At 45.1% G+C, this 19,132-nt stretch overlaps 1 protein-coding gene across 2 annotated transcripts in view; it reads left to right on the top strand.

Annotated features, from left to right (window-relative positions):
* FKBP4 (FKBP prolyl isomerase 4) overlaps positions 1 to 19,132 on the top strand; it is a 195,798-nt gene that overhangs the window by 79,164 nt on the left and 97,502 nt on the right. For both annotated transcript variants that reach the window (XM_069228152.1, XM_069228153.1), the window contains 3 exons: positions 691 to 811; positions 3,895 to 4,051; positions 9,392 to 9,482. In XM_069228152.1, the coding sequence (XP_069084253.1) occupies positions 691 to 811; positions 3,895 to 4,051; positions 9,392 to 9,482 (369 nt within the window). The remainder of the gene's footprint in view (positions 1 to 690; positions 812 to 3,894; positions 4,052 to 9,391; positions 9,483 to 19,132) is intronic.

Raw genomic sequence — 19,132 nt, forward strand, 5'->3', positions numbered from 1 at the left:
GAAGTAACTTTAGAGAGAATGGGTTACTTCAAATTAGGCGCAAGGTATACTAGTGGAAAGGTTTTTGATTCCAGAAAGTGAAAAAAGATCTGCACTTGTGAACCTTGGTTCATTGGTGTTCTTACGGAACTAGCCCATGTGTTGCTGAAGATACATGTAATTGTCTGCTCCTAGGAACGGACAGGCTCTACCCAGTCCGATGTTTAAAACAGTAACAAAGGTCCTTAAACCCCGTGTTCTTTCTGCACAAGTTGTATCACTTATTCACCTTCGCATTTTTTTTTTTTTTTTTTAATATATATGTCTGGTGTTGTCCCTACACATCAGTACTTATTTTTTGTGATAGTATTGGTTCTCACTTGCACCTGTTACCTTTCTTAATTTTCATTAAGAAAATAGACCTGTTTTTATAAATAAAAATGAACTAATGAATTGAAATTAACATTTTACTTTAGAAATATCCCTTAGTTTATTACTCATTTTCAGATTTATTCAACACAAAACGTTTTCGTATAAAAGTAAAAGCTTAGATATTTGAGAGATGTTACACCTCTGCTTTTCAGTGGGTTTTAAGACCTCACAAATGACAGCAGCAGGCTGTATATTTTTTATGTAACAAGATAAGAGGTTCGTCAAGCTGATTCTTTAACATCGCAGCCTTGTGAGGTTATGTTTCTTTCTTCTTTGCAGATAGAACTGTTTGAGTTTAAGGGTGAAGATTTGACCGATGAGGAGAATGGTGGCATTATACGAAGAACTCGAGTGAAAGGAGAAGGATACAGCAAACCCAATGATGGTGCTATGGTGGAGAGTAAGTAGATTTTACAAATACCTTTATTAATGTGGGATAGATATACGCAGTGTACAAATAAAGTATAACAGTGCAGTAGGCATATAAGTGCTTTTGGTGTTCATTTTCATTACTGGAGACTATTTAGAAGCAGTGAACGGCAACTCGAAAGGTTATCCATGCATTTTAGTTCTTGTCCTTTTTCACTAGGTTTATTTTGAATGACCAAATGCAACATGTTGAACTTGAACCATGACTTAGCTAGAAAGTGACACTGTCCATTGTTCCATTTTCTTATTGTAACTTGAAGAAAAATGAGTGAGCCTTGTCTCACTAGGGCAAATAGTAGAACCCATTATTATCATGCAATTTTGATTTTTTTTTTTTTTTTTTTTGCATGTTGGTGCGTTTGTTTCCAGAAGAGGTTAAAATCGCAGACCTGGCTAGGTTTTGCTTGTGACTTGTAGTAAACATTATCTTCAAAGTGTCTTTATAGACGCTTATCCTGTTGCAGTGTGGTAAATTCAATAGCACATTTGTGCTATTCTTTTGGATTAGGCGGCCAGACATCGATTGGGTGTTTAAACCTGGCAATATTGCTTTATTGATTGAGTTGCAATTTTGTCTTCGCTACAGACTGTGCCAGTACCTTAGGTTTTTTTCTGTGTGCTCTTACCTAGTTTTCAAAGATATAGATCTGATTGGGAACTACGTTGAGTGTAATTACTTGTACCAGACAGCATCTGATTTTCAAATTCTTAACCAGCTCTTATTGCTTCAACTTTTTTAAGATTCAACAAGTAATGTGTACTAGGGAATAGCTTGTTGTGCATTTAGAGCGCAGCATAGCTGCCAAGGACCTGGAACACCAGTGGTAAATACTACATACCCTTACTACTGTTCAAATACCATTTACTGCCCCAGGAGCTAGGTCCTGGACAGATTTGACATGCACCATTGTGCAACATGAAGTTCTTGAGATGCAGTGCTTTGCACTTCCCATATTTCAAGTATTGTTTCTTTTTACTTCATTCGATATTCCCTTATTCTGGATTTATTTTTAGCATTTTATTCCAGAGACCCCTGTTGGAACTGACAAGCTGTAAAAATGCACTTTGTCTGAAGAACTTACTCAGAACGTTCTCCAGACCTTACCTGAGAAATTCCCTTCAAAGTGTACTCTTTCCCACCTAAGTTCAATCACTTAAGTCATTGTATGTTAGCTCACCTGCATTTCCTCTGTTTTAATCATATTTCCAAAACACCACTTTTTCGGCTATGGTTTCCCTAGTGGTCTTCCTACAGCAAGTAGAAGCAGTCAGTCTGCTCACAGTTTCAAATGGTTAGAGCATCTTGCATAGGAGGACGGACTAGAGCACAAATCAACAACGATGCTGTAGATAAGCTGTTTGCTTTTTAAAATGAGCTGCAAGTGATCTCTTCCATGAGAGGCCTTCTTTTCTGCTTTCAGGAGTTAATGTGTGGTGGGATGCGAAGTGGGTATTTTTGGTATCCCTTGCCTAAACCTGCTCCTTTCTATCGATGCCTAGGGGTGAACTGGGAGGAAACGTATGCTTCTTTGTAGAGAAAGGAGCACATTTTAAAGGCCTTTCAGAAATGTTAGGAAAATGTCTGTTTTAGTCAATGTTTCAATCAGGACTCGCAAAGTGCGGCAAATAATCCTTGAGGGTCGCAAGACGCTGGAATAGTTGGCTTATCGTCAGTACTCCTTTTTTTTTTTTTTTTTTTTTTTTTTTGGTCGAGGTTTGCCAGAGCTTCTGTGTAGGAAAACCTGGTGGTAGACACACGCCAAGCTTTCCTAAGTGTCTAGTCTTCAAAAATGTACAGGTTTGCCAGGTTTCCCTAGATGCTGGCTAAACTAGGGCCCAAAATTCACAGGTAGGCACACTGCAAAAAAGGGTCCTTTACATTGGGGAAAAAAGGGTCCTTTTCAGTGGAAAAATGTGATGTGCCAATATTTGTGTTCTGGAGACTTTCCTGTCGTGGGTCTTAGCCCTAACCACACAAGTAAGGTAGTATTTTTATCAAGAGACTTGGGTTAGTGGTAGGTGGTAGAAAATACTGCTCCCTGCAGATTCTAGAACTTCATCACAGACATCTGAGGAAAGTGTTTGTTTCAATCATAGTTCTAGTCAATCAGGACTCGAAGTAAAATATATATATATTTTTTTACATATCCTTGTGAATTAACACTGACCGAACCTGACCTGTTACAGTCCTCATGTAGTTAAGAACGGGGGCCACATTGGGGTTTGCGTCTCTTTCAGATTCTATATTCTATCTGCTATGGCAGTTGATTAGTTCCTGCATCCCATCCTTTGATTTACTCTGAGGTGGCATGGGTGTCCCCTGATCAGAAGGGCAGATTAGAATTTCCACAGAGAAAAATCCACCTTTTACAGGAATGTCTTGTGCAGAAATTGCTATTTGGTAACTCCTGGATAGTGTAAAGGTGCTGATAAGTGAGTCTCACTGTGGTGGTTATTTTGACTTCTCAGCATATGTCCTGATTTAAAGAACCCGGTCCTAACCACCTAAGAGAGGTGTTCATATCTTTTTGAATCTGGTTTGAAGCTATAGGTGGTTCTTAAAAACAGTTTGAGCAACCAATAAGTTTGCGACTACGGAGCATAGAGGGCTAGCTCTAAGAGACACCTCATTAAAGCGAACAATGCAAGATTATTGAAAGACTGTTCATCACTAGTAACTCCAGGATTTCTCCGATCAACATCCACCAGTTGCCATTTGCTCCACTAACGCATCTTTTGATACTTCCAGCCTCTGATCCATACCTAGTGGTTTTAGGCTGTTGGTAGTTGTTGTAAATGTCTGGTCAGCTGTTACTGGACTTTATCTTTTGAGGCACATTTTCGTTCCACCTTGAAGTGTGTTGCACAAATATAATAGGAAGTGTTCTTTGAAGATGCTAGTGGCATGTAGCATCTTCAGGTAAGCACACTGAAAATAGTGTTAGGTTGCAGGAATAGGCAAGCAACTTTAAAGAGTTTCTCATCTCAAAGTTAATGATTTGCACATGGTCTTTCGATATTTAATTTAACAAATGTCCTGTGGGTACATGTTAGTCCATTTGCAGGGTTATCATGGAGACCGGTTGTTTGATGAACGAGACGTGCAGTTTGAGGTGGGAGAAGGGGAGAGTCACGACATACCACCTGGCTTGGAGAAAGTGGTGCAGCAGATGGAGAAGGGTGAAGAATCCGTAGTGTACCTTAGGCCTCTGTAAGTCTCAAATGCCTCAGTCTTTGGTAATACCGCATAGTCCTCTTCTTTTTTTTTTTTTTGGCCTATAAAGCAATTAAAACAGTGACTTTCTTACTTTGTGTGCATTTGGACAACCATTCTTATTTTTTTAGAGCCTGAAATGTCTTACCTTGAACATAGTGCAAATAGGTATGGTGTATGTATTTTTAATGTAAACAATTACATCAGTAAAATCAGTATGATGAAACTAAATTGCTTGAAAATCTCGTACCATTTAAATGACCTGTGATAAAATAGAAAAGTTAATTGTAATCCAAAGACAACAGAGGAAGATAAGCAAAATCCTAAAGTAAGATGACTTGATGTATGTCATGGAAGCACATTGAGTAGGGGGTGGGTGGAACCTGCAGAGTTTTACTTTACACTTACAGAATTCTGCGTAGTTACATAAACACTCATCGAAATGCAGCAGAATTCCACCCACCCCTAGTTGTTCTGTTCTTGGTGTAAATAGAGCTAGCTCCTTGTCTTGATTTGTTGGATGAAAAAGCTTAGCAGCTGTTATGTTTTTTGTCACTGCTGGTCCACTGTCTCTCACAGCATTTTATTTTAAAGCAAATCTTTTAAAACCCCTCCTCTGCATGCCTCTCAAGGGCAGATGATTAATACGGCAAAGCTGCATCTTTTAAGAGCAATATTATTCATGACATGAGTCAAGCCGTTTCTGAGGATGAGAGCAGGCAGAGGGAGCCAGCAGGGTCTGTGTAATACTATCTCATCAGGGGTGCACAGAATGTTGCTGCATTAGGCATTCGGCTTGTGTTTCACCTAAGTGCATATAATCTTGAGAGGATGGGCAGAGCTTCTGCATTGGCTCATTGAAACTGAGTGCCAGAGAGGGCAAAGCTGGCAGGTAGCAAGGGACTGGCTGGCATGCACCTCGCGTCTTCTGCCCGATGTTTCGGTTGCTTGGCGGAGTGTGCAGAAAGGTGTATTTTGGAAGGATCCCTGCTTACTTTGTGGATTGCTATGCAGTAGAAGCACTTGGGGCAGTGCAGCCAGGATGAAGCTGTACCAAAACACGTCCCTCCACACCTGACCTTTAAAAGTCTGCTTCAAATGATTGTCACACGTGGCTTACCCCAGGCAGTGGCGACAGCTGTCATGGAGGTCTCTCCAGCAGTGCAGTCACACACCCCCAGTCCTCTGTCAACCATCAGCCTGTGCTTCCGCTGTCGTATGCCAGTTCTGAAAACTAAAATATACAATCCTTCATTGAAAACAACAGACCTAAACAAGCACAAGTCCTACCAAAAAGCCCTAAGAAGCTCCTCACTTCTGCAGTAGCGAAAATACAACTGAAATCTAGTGACCAGAGGCCGAATGCCACTCCCCGAAAATAGTGACATCCAGACCGTTATTAGTTAGACCTAGTCACTAAACATGTTGTAGCATACTTGTTAACACTTACTAAGCAGAAACAGTGAACTTTAAAATAATAATCAAGGGCTTTATTTTCCCAAGTGACTTGTATAGAAGTGGGGACACTTTTGGGCAGGTGAAAGGTGCATTGAAATCATTTTTTACTTTTAAAATCTGTGCCTCTCGTCTTAATTAGATGTGTTCTTGTGCTGTCATTTGGTAAATCGCAGTGCATCCTAGTTTATTTCCATAAACCCTGCTCCTTAACCAAAATCAACAAGTTATTTGCCCACATCACCCTAAAAGTTAAAAGCAGTCTATAATATTGCCTCAATAAAGCATGCACTGTGTGTTCTTGTGTCCTGCAAGATGACCAGGTCACTTGCCACATCCTACAACTACTTACTGGTAATCAAACATACAGGAATCTTCCTAGGATAATCCCCTTTATCAAGCCAGCCACAATTTTCAGTTTAAAATTGCATCCCCTTTGCCACGAACATCTGCTGGAAGTACATATCTCGCAAGATACAGCCTTGAAACATAAAACTTTGTTACACAGTTGCCATATTATAATCAGTCATGTGTCATTTTGCTTATTCTGCATGATTTCTACCTTTCAACATTTGTCTGCAGCTATGATGTCGCCACTCGGAAACCTGTATACCAAACGAGGGATGTACACTTTATCTCTCAGTATCTAAGGTCTCAGAGTAAACTGAGAATCTGACATTTGAGGCCATGCACCTCACCTAGAGGGGTAGGTGCCAGTAAACACCACCACACTGTGGTTAGCAGAGTTTTTGCTGAAGTCCATGATCCCAGTGGAGCGCAGAGTGGCAAAACTGCGCAGACTCCGCCGGTGGTGCAAAGTTTACTGCCCACCCCTAATTATGAGATAGTTTAAACATATATAGTAACTTGGCATTTCTTTAACTTCTAGTGATATTTGTTACATCTACACTGTAGCATACAAATATTTTGACAAAGAGGAAACATGCTTTGTTGAACAAAAAAGGTTGTTAAAACGCACATCTTGGTTGCTGGTGTGGAGAGGAGTGAGCGGAAACAGTGTAAAATCCGTTTAATCTAAGATGTCCATTGGTTTGGTTTGAGTTGAGGCCATGACATTATGTGGCCCTACTCCACAGTGTTGTTGTTTATCCATGGTAAAGATGCTCTTGAGGGTTGTAGGAAGTTGGCTCTGTATATACTATTTCAAAGTAAGAAATAGTGTGCACAGAGTCCAAGGGTTCCCCTTAGAGGTAAGATAGTGGCAAAAAGAGATAATTCTAATGCTCTATTTTGTGGTAGTGTGGTCGAGCAGTAGGCTTATCTGAGGGTAGTGTTAAGCATTTGTTATACACACACAGGCAATAAATGAGGTACACACACTCAGACTTACTCCAGGCCAATAGGTTTTTATATTGAAAACAAAATGTTTTCTTAAGTTTATTTTAAGAACCACAGGTTCAAGATTTACAAGTAATACTTTAAATGTAAGGTACTTCACTTAGATACTTTAGGAACTTTGAATAAAAGTAATATCATATACAGTCTTGCTTGGGGGAGGTAAGTACAACACTTACAAGTCTCAAAGTTGGGGCATAGGTAGCCCACCGTTGGGGGGTTCAAGGCAACCCCAAAGTTACCACACCAGCAGCTCAGGGCCGGTCAGGTGCAGAGGTCAAAGAGGTGCCCAAAACACATAGGCTTCAATGGAGAACAGGGGTGCCCCAGTTCCAGTCTGCCAGCAGGTAAGTACCCGCGTCCTTGAGGGGCAGACCAGGGGGGTATTGTAGGGCACCGGAGGGGGACACAAGAAGGCACAGAAAGTACACCCTCAGCGGCACAGGGGCGGCCGGGTGCAGTGTGCAAACAGGTGTCGGGTTTTAGATGGGAAGTAATGGAGGGACCTGGGGGTCACTTCAATGATGCAGGCAGGCACGGGGGGAGGAGGCTCCTCGGGACAGCCACCACCTGGGCTAGGCAGAGGGTCGCCTGGGGGTCGCTCTTGCACTGGAGTTCGGTTCCTTCAGGTCCTGGGGGCTACGGGTGCAGTGTTGGTTCCAGGCATTGTGTCCCTTGTTACAGGCAGTCGCGGTCAGAGGGAGCCTCTGGATTCTCTCTGCAGGCGTTGCTGTGGGGGCCCAGGGGGGGTCGTGTTTGGTTACTCACGGGCTCGCAGTCGCCGGGGAGTCCTCCCTGAGGTGTTGGTTTTCTGCAGGTCGAGCCGGGGGCGTCTGGTGCGGAGTGGGAAGTCTCACGCTTCCCCGGGAAACGTGAAGTCATTAAAGTTGCTTCTTTGTTGCAAAGCAGTTGCAGGTTTTTGAAGAGAGCCGCTGTTCACTGGAGTTTCTTGGTCCTTGGTTGCAGGGCAGTCCTCTGAGGCTTCAGAGGTCACTGGTCCCTGTTGGATGCGTCGCTGTTGCAGTTTTTCTTCGAAGTTGGGAGACAGGCCGGTAGGGCTGGGGCCAAAGCAGTTGTCGTCTCAGTCTTCTCTGCAGGGCTTCAGGTCAGCAGTCCTTCTTGTTAAGGTTGCAGGAATCTAGTTTCCTAGGTTCTAGGGTGCCCCTAAATACTGAATTTAGGGGTGCGTTTAGGTCTGGGAGGGCAGTAGCCAATGGCTCTTCGTGCCTGCTCCCTGTGGGGAAGGGGCGGGGGACATCCCTAATCCTATTGGGGAAATCCTCCAAACTCAAGATGAAGGATTTCTCAAGGCAGGGGGTCACCTCAGCTCAGGATACCTTAGAGGCTGTCCTGACTGGTGGGTGACTCCTCCTTGTTTTTCTCATTATCTCCTCCAGCCTTGTCGCCAAAAATGGGGGTAGTGGCCGGAGGGGCGGGCATCTCCACTAGCTGGGATGCCCGGGGGTGCTGTAACAAAAGGGGTGAGCCTTTGAGGCTCACCGCCAGGTGTTACAGTTTCTGCAGGGGGAGGTGAGAAGCACCTCCACCCAGTACAGGCTTTCTTCCTGGCCACAGAGTGACAACGGCACTCTCCCCATGTGGCCAGCAACATGTCTGATGAGTGGCAGGCTGGCAGAAACTGGTCAGCCTACACTGGAAGGAGGGTATGTTTTCAGGGGGCAGCTCTAAGATGCCCTCTGGGTGTATTTTACAATAAATTGTACACTGGCATCAGTGTGCATTTATTGTGCTGAGAAGTTTGATACCAAACTTCCCAGTTTTCAGTGTAGCCATTATGGTACTGTGGAGTTCGTGTTTGACAAACTCCCAAACCATATACTCGTATGGCTACCCTGCACTTACAATGTCTAAGGTTTTGCTTAGGCATTGTAGGGGCATAGTGCTCATGCACCTATGCCCTCACCTGTGGTATAGTGCAGCCTGCCTTAGGGCTGTAAGGCCTGCTAGAGGGGTGTCTGAGGGGAGTGCCATGTCGACTTAGTCATTTTCTCCCCACCAGCACACACAAGCTGTGAAGCAGTGTGCATGTACTGAGTGAGGGGTCCCTAGGGTGGCATAAGACATGCTGCAGCCCTTAGAGACCTTCCCTGGCATCAAGGCCCTTGGTTCCAGTTACTAGGGTCTTACCTGAGTGCCAGGGTTGTGGCAGTTGTGGAGACAAAGGTACAATTTAGGGAAAGAACACTGGTGCTGGGGCCTGGTTAGCAGGGTCCCAGCACACTTTCAAATCATAACTTAACATCAGCAAAGGCAAAAGGTCAGGGGGTAACCATGCCAAGGAGGCATTTCCTTACAAGGGTATATTGTTGAAGTAGACAGCACCTGAATTTGGGGCCCTTTGATGGATACATTGATTACGGAATCTTGATTTTAAGTGCTTATTGTTTGTGTTGCTTGCTTTGAAAGAGCCTAATTCCTTATGTAATTTCTTTCATTCTCTGAAAAACTAAACAGTGTATGAACGGTCATTTCTGTTCTATAAAAAAAAAATGTTCTCCATTTCAGGTATGGTTTTGGGAGTGGAGGTAATGAAAAGTTTCAAATCCCACGAGATGCTGAGCTTCGATATGAAATAAAACTTAAGAGTTTTGAAAAGGTAAGACCAAAATTCGGTACAGATATATGTGAACATCATCTTAACTACATCCATTTGTCAGGTGCAATATACCCATCTTCAGTTACATGAGCCGCGTAATGCTCTTGTTCGATGGCATCTGTCGCTGTAGATACGCATGTTCTGCAATAGCTCGCCATCTGGTGTTGGGCCGGAGTGTTACAAGTTGTTTTTCTTCGAAGAAGTCTTTCGAGTCACGGGACCGAGTGACTCCTCCTTTTGTCTCCATTGCGCATGGGCGTCGACTCCATCTTCGATTGTTTTTTTTCCGCCATCGGGTTCGGACGTGTTCCTGTCGCTCCGAGTTTCGGAACGGAAAATTAGCTAATTTCGGAAGATTTTCGTCGGTATTGTTGCGTTCGGGATCGGCGTACTTACATTCAACACCGCATCGAAGATCGAAGAGCTCCGGTGCCCTTCGGGGTAGTTTTTCGATCCTCCGTCAGGGCCTGGTCGGCCCGACCGCGTGCTGAAGAACGCCGATGGAACGGACCCCGTTTCGTTTCTGCCCCAAATGCCACAATAAATACCCCTACACAGACCAACACTTGGTCTGCAACCTGTGCCTGTCACCTGAGCACAGCGAAGACACCTGCGAGGCCTGTCGTGCGTTCCGGTCCCGAAAAACACTCCGAGACCGTCGAGCCAGAAGACTTCAGATGGCGTCTGCACCGACAGCCCAACGGGAGTTCGAGGAACAGGAAGAGGAAGGTACCTTCTCGATCCAAGACTCAGACTCCGAAGGATTCGACGATACACAAACCGTGAGTAAGACGTCGAAAACCACACAGAGAAACATTTACAAGGCCCAGGGGACGCCACTGCCACCAGGCCATGGCTCGACCCATAAATTCGGTGACCGACCGTCGGCACCGAAAAAGGCCCAAACAGTGCCGAGATCGTCCGACTCCGGTCGAGACACCGGCACGCAGCCTTCTCGGGACCGAGAAAGTGCTGGAGACAAGCCTCGACACCGTGTTGCCGGGGTGGACACGGCTCGACGCCGAGACAGCGGCACCGAAACAGATCGACGCCGAGAGGTTTCGGCCCCGAAAAGGAAAAAAGTCACCTCGGAGCCGAAAAAACACGCAGACAAAGTTTCGATGCCGAAACAAACTGCAAGCGACCCAGCTTCAGGCTCTTATACAGAAGAGCACTCGCTAACCTCCCAAATGCAGAAGCATAGATTTGAGGAAGAGCTACAAGCAACTGATGTGGACCATACGCAAAAGCGTATCTTCATTCAGCAGGGGACAGGAAAAATAAGCACCCTTCCCCCCATTAGGAGAAAGAGGAGGTTGGAGTTCCAGACGGATCAAACACCACAACCAAAAGTGGTGAAAAGAGTTACACCACCACCCTCTCCTCCGCCCGTGATTGACGTTTCACCAGCACAAACTCCATCACACTCCCCAGCTCACACCACCATGAGCCAGGGTGACCAAGATCAGGACGCATGGGACCTATACGACGCCCCAGTGTCGGATAACAGCCCGGAGGCATACCCTACAAAGCCATCTCCACCAGAAGACAGCACCGCGTACTCTCAGGTGGTGGCTAGAGCAGCACAATATCACAATGTAAGCCTCCACTCAGAACAGGTCGAGGATGATTTCTTGTTCAACACACTCTCCTCCACCCACAGCTCATACCAAAGCCTGCCTATGCTCCCTGGTATGCTCCGGCACGCAAAAGACATATTTAAGGAGCCGGTCAAAAGTAGGGCAATCACACCAAGGGTGGAAAAAAAGTATAAGCCGCCTCCTACGGACCCGGTTTTCATCACTACACAGCTGCCACCAGACTCTGTTGTTGTAGGAGCAGCTAGGAAAAGGGCCAACTCCCACACATCTGGAGATGCACCACCCCCAGATAAAGAAAGCCGCAAGTTCGATGCAGCTGGTAAGAGAGTCGCAGCACAAGCTGCAAACCAGTGGCGCATCGCGAACTCCCAGGCACTACTTGCGCGCTATGACAGAGCCCACTGGGACGAGATGCAACATCTCATTGAACATCTGCCCAAGGACTTACAAAATAGGGCAAAGCAAGTGGTCGAGGAAGGACAGACCATTTCCAACAACCAGATCCGCTCCTCCATGGACGCTGCAGATACAGCTGCACGGACAATTAATACATCTGTAACTATCAGAAGGCATGCATGGCTCCGAACGTCTGGATTTAAACCAGAGATTCAACAAGCAGTTCTCAATATGCCTTTTAATGAAAAAGAACTGTTCGGTCCAGAAGTGGACACAGCGATTGAGAAACTCAAAAAAGATACGGACACTGCCAAAGCCATGGGCGCACTCTACTCCCCGCAGAGCAGAGGGAATTACAGCACATTCCGTAAAACGCCCTTTCGAGGGGGGTTTCGAGGTCAAAGCACACAAGCCAGCACCTCACAAGCCACACCGTCCAGTTACCAGGGACAGTATAGAGGAGGTTTTCGGGGACAATATAGAGGAGGGCAATTCCCTAGAAATAGAGGAAGATTTCAAAGCCCCAAAGCCCCTACTACTAAACAGTGACTCACAGGTCACTCACCCCCTCCACACAACACCAGTGGGGGGAAGAATACGTCATTATTACAAAGCATGGGAGGAAATCACTACAGACACTTGGGTTCTAGCAATTATCCAACATGGTTATTGCATAGAATTTCTACAATTCCCTCCAAACATACCACCAAAAGCACAAAATTTAACAACACACCATTCCAATCTCCTGGAGATAGAAGTGCAGGCATTATTGCAAAAGAATGCAATCGAATTAGTGCCAAACACACAAATAAACACAGGAGTTTACTCACTGTACTTTCTGATACCAAAGGAGGACAAAACACTGAGACCAATCCTAGACCTCAGAGTAGTGAACACTTTCATCAAATCAGACCACTTCCACATGGTCACACTACAAGAAGTATTGCCATTGCTAAAGCTGCACGACTACATGGCAACTTTAGACCTCAAGGATGCTTATTTCCATATACCAATACACCCATCGCACAGGAAATACCTAAGGTTTGTATTCAAAGGAATACATTACCAATTCAAGGTACTGCCTTTCGGATTAACAACCGCACCAAGAGTCTTTACCAAATGTCTAGCGGTAGTCGCAGCACACATAAGAAGGCAGCAAATACATGTGTTCCCATATCTAGACGACTGGCTAATCAAGGCCCATTCGTTAATAGAGTGCTCAAATCACACAAATCATATCATACAAACCCTCTTCAAACTAGGGTTCACCGTCAATTTCACAAAATCCAAAATTCTGCCACGCAAGGTACAACAATACCTGGGAGCCATAATAGACACATCAAAAGGAGTAGCCACTCCAAGTCCACAAAGAATTCAAAATTTCAACACCATCATACAACGCATGTATCCAACACAAAACATACAAGCAAAGATGGTATTACAACTCCTAGGCATGATGTCATCATGCATAGCCATTGTCCCAAACGCAAGACTGCACATGAGGCCCTTACAACAATGCCTAGCATCACAGTGGTCTCAAGCACAGGGTCACCTTCTAGATCTGGTGTTAATAGACCGCCAAACTTACCTCTCGCTTCTGTGGTGGAACAACATAAATTTAAACAAGGGGCGGCCTTTCCAAGACCCAGTGCCACAATACGTAATAACAACAGATGCTTCCATGACAGGGTGGGGAGCACACCTCGATCAACACAGCATACAAGGACAATGGAACGTACATCAAACAAAACTGCATATCAATCACCTAGAACTTCTAGCAGTTTTTCAAGCACTAAAAGCTTTCCAACCAATAATAGTTCACAAATACATTCTCGTCAAAACAGACAACATGACAACAATGTATTATCTAAACAAGCAGGGGGGGACGCACTCCACGCAGTTAAGCCTGCTAGCACAAAAAATTTGGCATTGGGCAATTCACAACCAAATTCGCCTAATTGCACAGTTTATACCAGGGATACAAAACCAACTCGCAGACAATCTCTCTCGAGATCACCAACAGGTCCACGAATGGGAAATTCACCCCCAAATTCTGAACACTTATTTCAAACTCTGGGGAACACCTCAGATAGACTTGTTTGCGACAAGGGAGAACGCAAAATGCCAAAACTTCGCATCCAGATACCCACACAAACAATCCCAAGGCAATGCCCTATGGATGAACTGGTCAGGGATATTTGCTTACGCTTTTCCTCCTCTCCCTCTCCTTCCTTACCTGGTAAACAAACTCAGTCAAAGCAAACTCAAACTCATATTGATAGCACCAACTTGGGCAAGGCAACCCTGGTACACAACGCTGCTAGACCTATCAGTGGTACCCTGCATCAAATTGCCCAACAGGCCAGATCTGTTGACACAGCACAACCAAAAGATCAGACACCCAGATCCAGCATCGCTGAATCTAGCAATCTGGCTCCTGAAATCCTAGAATTCGGGCACTTACAACTTACCCAAGAATGTATGGAAGTCATAAAACAAGCAAGAAGGCCATCCACCAGGCACTGCTATGCAAGTAAATGGAAGAGGTTTGTTTGCTACTGCCATATTAATCAAATACAACCATTACACACAACTCCAGAACAAGTAGTGGGTTACTTGCTTCACTTACAAAAATCTAACCTAGCTTTCTCTTCCATTAAGATTCACCTTGCAGCAATATCTGCATACCTGCAAACTACCTATTCAACTTCCCTATATAAAATACCAGTCATTAAAGCATTCATGGAGGGCCTTAGGAGAATTATACCACCAAGAACACTACCTGTTCCTTCATGGAACCTAAATGTTGTCCTAACTAGACTTATGGGTCCACCTTTTGAACCCATGCACTCCTGCAACATACAGTTCCTAACCTGGAAGGTGGCATTTCTCATCGCCATTACTTCCCTAAGAAGAGTAAGCGAGATTCAGGCGTTTACTATACAGGAACCTTTTATACAACTACACAAAAATAAAGTCGTCCTAAGGACCAATCCTAAATTTTTGCCAAAGGTTATTTCACCGTTCCATCTAAATCAAACAGTGGAACTTCCAGTGTTCTTTCCACAGCCAGATACCGTAGCTGAAAGGGCACTACATACATTAGATGTCAAAAGAGCATTAATGTATTACATTGACAGAACAAAAAACATCAGAAAGACTAAACAACTCTTTATTGCATTTCAAAAACCTCACGCAGGAAACCCAATTTCAAAACAAGGTATAGCCAGATGGATAGTTAAATGCATCCAAATCTGCTACCTTAAAGCTAAACGACAGCTGCCCATTACACCAAGGGCACACTCAACCAGAAAGAAAGGTGCTACCATGGCCTTTCTAGGAAACATCCCAATGCAAGAAATATGTAAGGCAGCCACATGGTCTACGCCTCACACATTCACCAAGCACTACTGTGTAGACGTGTTATCCGCACAACAAGCCACAGTAGGTCAAGCCGTATTAAGGACATTATTTCAGACTACTTCCACTCCTACAGGCTGATCCACCGCTTTGGGGGAAATAACTGCTTACTAGTCTATGCAGAACATGCGTATCTACAGCGACAGATGCCATCGAACTGAAAATGTCACTTACCCAGTGTACATCTGTTCGTGGCATCGGTCGCAGTAGATTCGCATGTGCCCACCCGCCTCCCCGGGAGCCTGTAGCAGTTTGGAAGTTACCTTCAATTATTTATATATGTATCATCTCAACCTTAAATAGGTGCATACTTAGTCACTCCATTGCATGGGCACTATTACTACAATTCAACTCCTACCTCACCCTCTGCGGGGGAAAAACAATCGAAGATGGAGTCGACGCCCATGCGCAATGGAGACAAAAGGAGGAGTCACTCGGTCCCGTGACTCGAAAGACTTCTTCGAAGAAAAACAACTTGTAACACTCCGGCCCAACACCAGATGGCGAGCTATTGCAGAACATGCGAATCTACTGCGACCGATGCCACGAACAGATGTACACTGGGTAAGTGACATTTTCATTTCTATGCCTAAATGAATGCTTGCGCAGGAAGCGAATAGTGAACGGCTAATGTGAGTGGAAGTGGCAGGAGTGGATTTTAAAGACGGTCTAATTTTTATATGAACTATAAAGCTTTTTGTGTATGGCTCAATGGAAATGTAGGGCAACGCTTTATGCCAAAGTTTGTCCTCTGATATTGAGAAGTAAAGGGTGCCTCACTTAGACAAAGCTAACTAATTTAGAAATCCTGAAATCCTATGGAAAAATTTCTCCAGTTAGAGGCCTTCTCCATCGAAGTTGACTGCTGTTTTCAAGTCAGTAGGTTCCCCTTTGAACCTGGGAACATGGCTTATTCACGGCACGCCTCTGAAAGTTAGTTTTTAGTGGCTTTTACATTAGACTGAATGCAAGTAAGCTTCAGGCTATCTCTACTGATGAGCTGCATACTCCTGCTACCTAGTGTTGGGTCCGGAGTGTTGTTCTTCGAAGAAGCACTTTTCGAGTCACAAGATCGAGTGACTCCTCGACTATGATACTGTGCATGGACATCGACTCCTTTGTTAAGTCTTGTTTGGATGTGTGTGTCTTCACTGTTACAACTTGCTCCCGTTCAAAACATTTTAGTCAGTCTTCTCTTTATTAACAGTATTGTTTCTCGATCGCCTATTTCCATCCTCGCATTAGTCTCCACTCATCAGTCTGGGGACTGACCACATGCCTGCCGAGGTGACCTTGCCAGTTTCAGGCCTACCTCACCAAGTGGCACAGGAAAATAGGCTGAGCTGATGGAATAGGTGCCGTTTTGTTTGTCCTCTGCGCTTCTTCAAATTCACCCACATTGACCAACATCTGGTGTGTAACTTGTGCTTCTCCCCGATCACCAGGAAGCTACCTGCAATGCCTACAAATCCTTCCGGTTGTAGAAGACCCTTGGGGACTGAAGAGCTAGTTAATTGGCAATGGGGCTCAAGACTCTGGACGACACTCCAGACATCTTTGGGGAGGAGCATGCCCAGGAGTGGGAACAAGAGGAGGCCTTCTCCATCCAGGACTCTAACATCCAGTCACATCAAAAGCCACAAGGTGACATCCGCACAACCCGTGAGTACTGCAGCCCCTCCTGTGCACCCTAAAACTGCTACAAAGCCCCTTACAAAGGTCACCGGACCGCCATTGCCACCAGGCCCTGGCCAGCAACGAAAAACTGCTTCGGATGCCCTGCCCTGTGGCTCTGCTCTGAGGATAGCTAAGACCCCACCATCTTTGGCATCAACCTAGAGCTCTTCGGTCTGAGCCATCTCAATCCGGACTTCGGCACTGAGTACTTCGGCTTTGAGCTGACAAACTTCCACCTCTGCTTTGGTGCCAACAAAAGGACACCGACTAAAACTTTCAGTGCCGAAAACAAGGGAGCAAACACCTTTTGGAGCAGAAAGACTCCAGCCAGTCTTCAGCTACATCATCAACTGTTTTGGAGATAATGGATGCTTAACAGCACCGCCTCCATATCCAGGAGGGTACAGGGTGCATTATTGCTTTCCCCCATGTTATGCTGAAGAGGAAATTGTCCTTTTTAAGAGGCTTTGGACACTTTCTCCAAAAGAAGGTCACCAAGGATAAGGCTACCAACACACTTCACAGGCCTTCTCTTCCTCCTGAACTACCTTCTCCACCTCCTCCACTCTCTGCTTCTCCTCTACCTCTCTCACTCCTCATTTACCTGCCTCACATATAGCAGGAGTCCTGACACCTCAGGGCTCCCCTGTTTATACTGGGGAAGATTTGGGTGGGGACACAGCAGGACCTGATCCATGGACACACATGACCTTGATCCTATGTTCAGTACTGAGCCAGAATTGTAGCTCCCACAAGCCTCCCCACCAGAGGATAGTAGCCTGCTCCCCCTGACCCACTGTACATCCGATCCCAGGTCCCTCCAGACCCTATAGTGGCCACCAATGTGCAGAAGCGGGCCAATAGTCTGGGCATAGTGGACTCTTCTCCAGATAAGGAGAGTAAAAAGCTGGATACTGCCGGCAAAAGGGTGGCTGCACAGTCAATCATTGGCATATCGCCAATTCATGGGTCTTGTTAGCCAGATACCTACCATGCTCACTGGGATGAGATGGAGGAGCTCCTCTAATTTCTCCCAGATGAATACCACAAAAGAGGGCAGCAGATTGTTGCAGAGGGGCTAACAGTCACAAATAAATCCGTCTGCTGTGCCCTAGATGCTGCAGACACTGCCGCACGCGGCATTAACACTGGTGTGTTAATAAGGAGGCACGTGTAGCTTCAATGATCTAGGTTCAAACCAGAGATCCAGCAAGCGGTGCTTATATGCCCTTCGACAAGGAGCACCTTTTTGACCCTCAAGTGTACTCCACCCTTAAAGCTGGAAAAAGATATGGACACCACAAAAGCCATGGGTGCTCTTCAGTCCCCCACACAAAGGGGAACTTTGTTTCACCCTACATTCAGAGGTGGTTACAGATCTACAACTTCAGAGGCCTCTACTTCCCACCCCAGACAGCCTTCAGCCTCATATTCTCTGGGTTTCTTCAGGGGGAGACTAGAGAGGCAGTAACAACTGAGATGGATAAAAAAAGCACCACCACCGCTGCTCCAGAAAACATGGAGTTTGGTTACTTAGAATTTCCTGCAGAATGTATGGACATTCGCAGGGAAGCTCGTAGATCCTCCACTAGAGCATGTAATGCTGCAAAATGGAAACGTTTTGTATGCTACTGCCGACCCAAACATATTAATCCCATTGAAGCTGCTGTCCAAGACATCATTTGTTATTTGTTCCACTTGCAGAAATCAAATTTAGCTTACGCTTCCATTCGCTTTCAGCTAGCAGCTATAGCTGCATATCTACGGAACAGAAAAACATACTTCCTTGTTCAGAATCCCAGTCATCAAAGATTTAATGGAATGCCTTTAAAAGGGTTATTCCACCCAGAGTGCTGCTTGCACCATCCTGGATCCTCAGTATTGTGCTTACCAGGCTCATGGGCTCTCCTTTTAAACCACTTCATTCATGCCGTCTTCAGTATCTTTCCTAGAAAGTGGTGTTGGTCACTATCACATCACTCAGGCGCGTTAGTGAGCTCCAGGCCCTAACCTTGGAAGAACCTTTTTTCCGAACTCATAGACACGAGGTAATCCTTTTCGCAAACATGAAGTTCCTTCCTAAAGTGGTTTCTCAATTCCATATTAACCAATCTGTTGAGCCACAAGTATTCTTTTGGCAGCCTGACTCAGTTGCAGAAAGAGCCATCCACACTTTAGATGTTAAATAAGCGTTCATGTTTTACATTGACTGAACAAAAGACTTAAACTAAACAGGTCTTTGTAGCTTTTTCACTACCTCACAAAGGCATCCGAATATCCAAAAATAGCATAGCTAGATGGATAATAAAATGTATACATACTTGTTATGCTAAAACAAAAAACAGCTACCTGACAATCCTAGAGCGCACACTACGAGGAAAAATGTAGCCACTATGGCTTTCCTTGGAAACATACCTATAGCGGACATCTGTAAGGCAGATACATGGTCTACACCACATACATGTACAAAACATTGTGTAGATGTACTAGCACGCCAGCAAGCCAATGTAGGCCAAGCAGTGCCACTGTTGACTTTTCCAGTCAACTGCAACTCCC

Source organism: Pleurodeles waltl, chromosome 4_1, assembly GCF_031143425.1.
Source record: "Pleurodeles waltl isolate 20211129_DDA chromosome 4_1, aPleWal1.hap1.20221129, whole genome shotgun sequence".
Taxonomy (NCBI): domain Eukaryota; kingdom Metazoa; phylum Chordata; class Amphibia; order Caudata; family Salamandridae; genus Pleurodeles; species Pleurodeles waltl.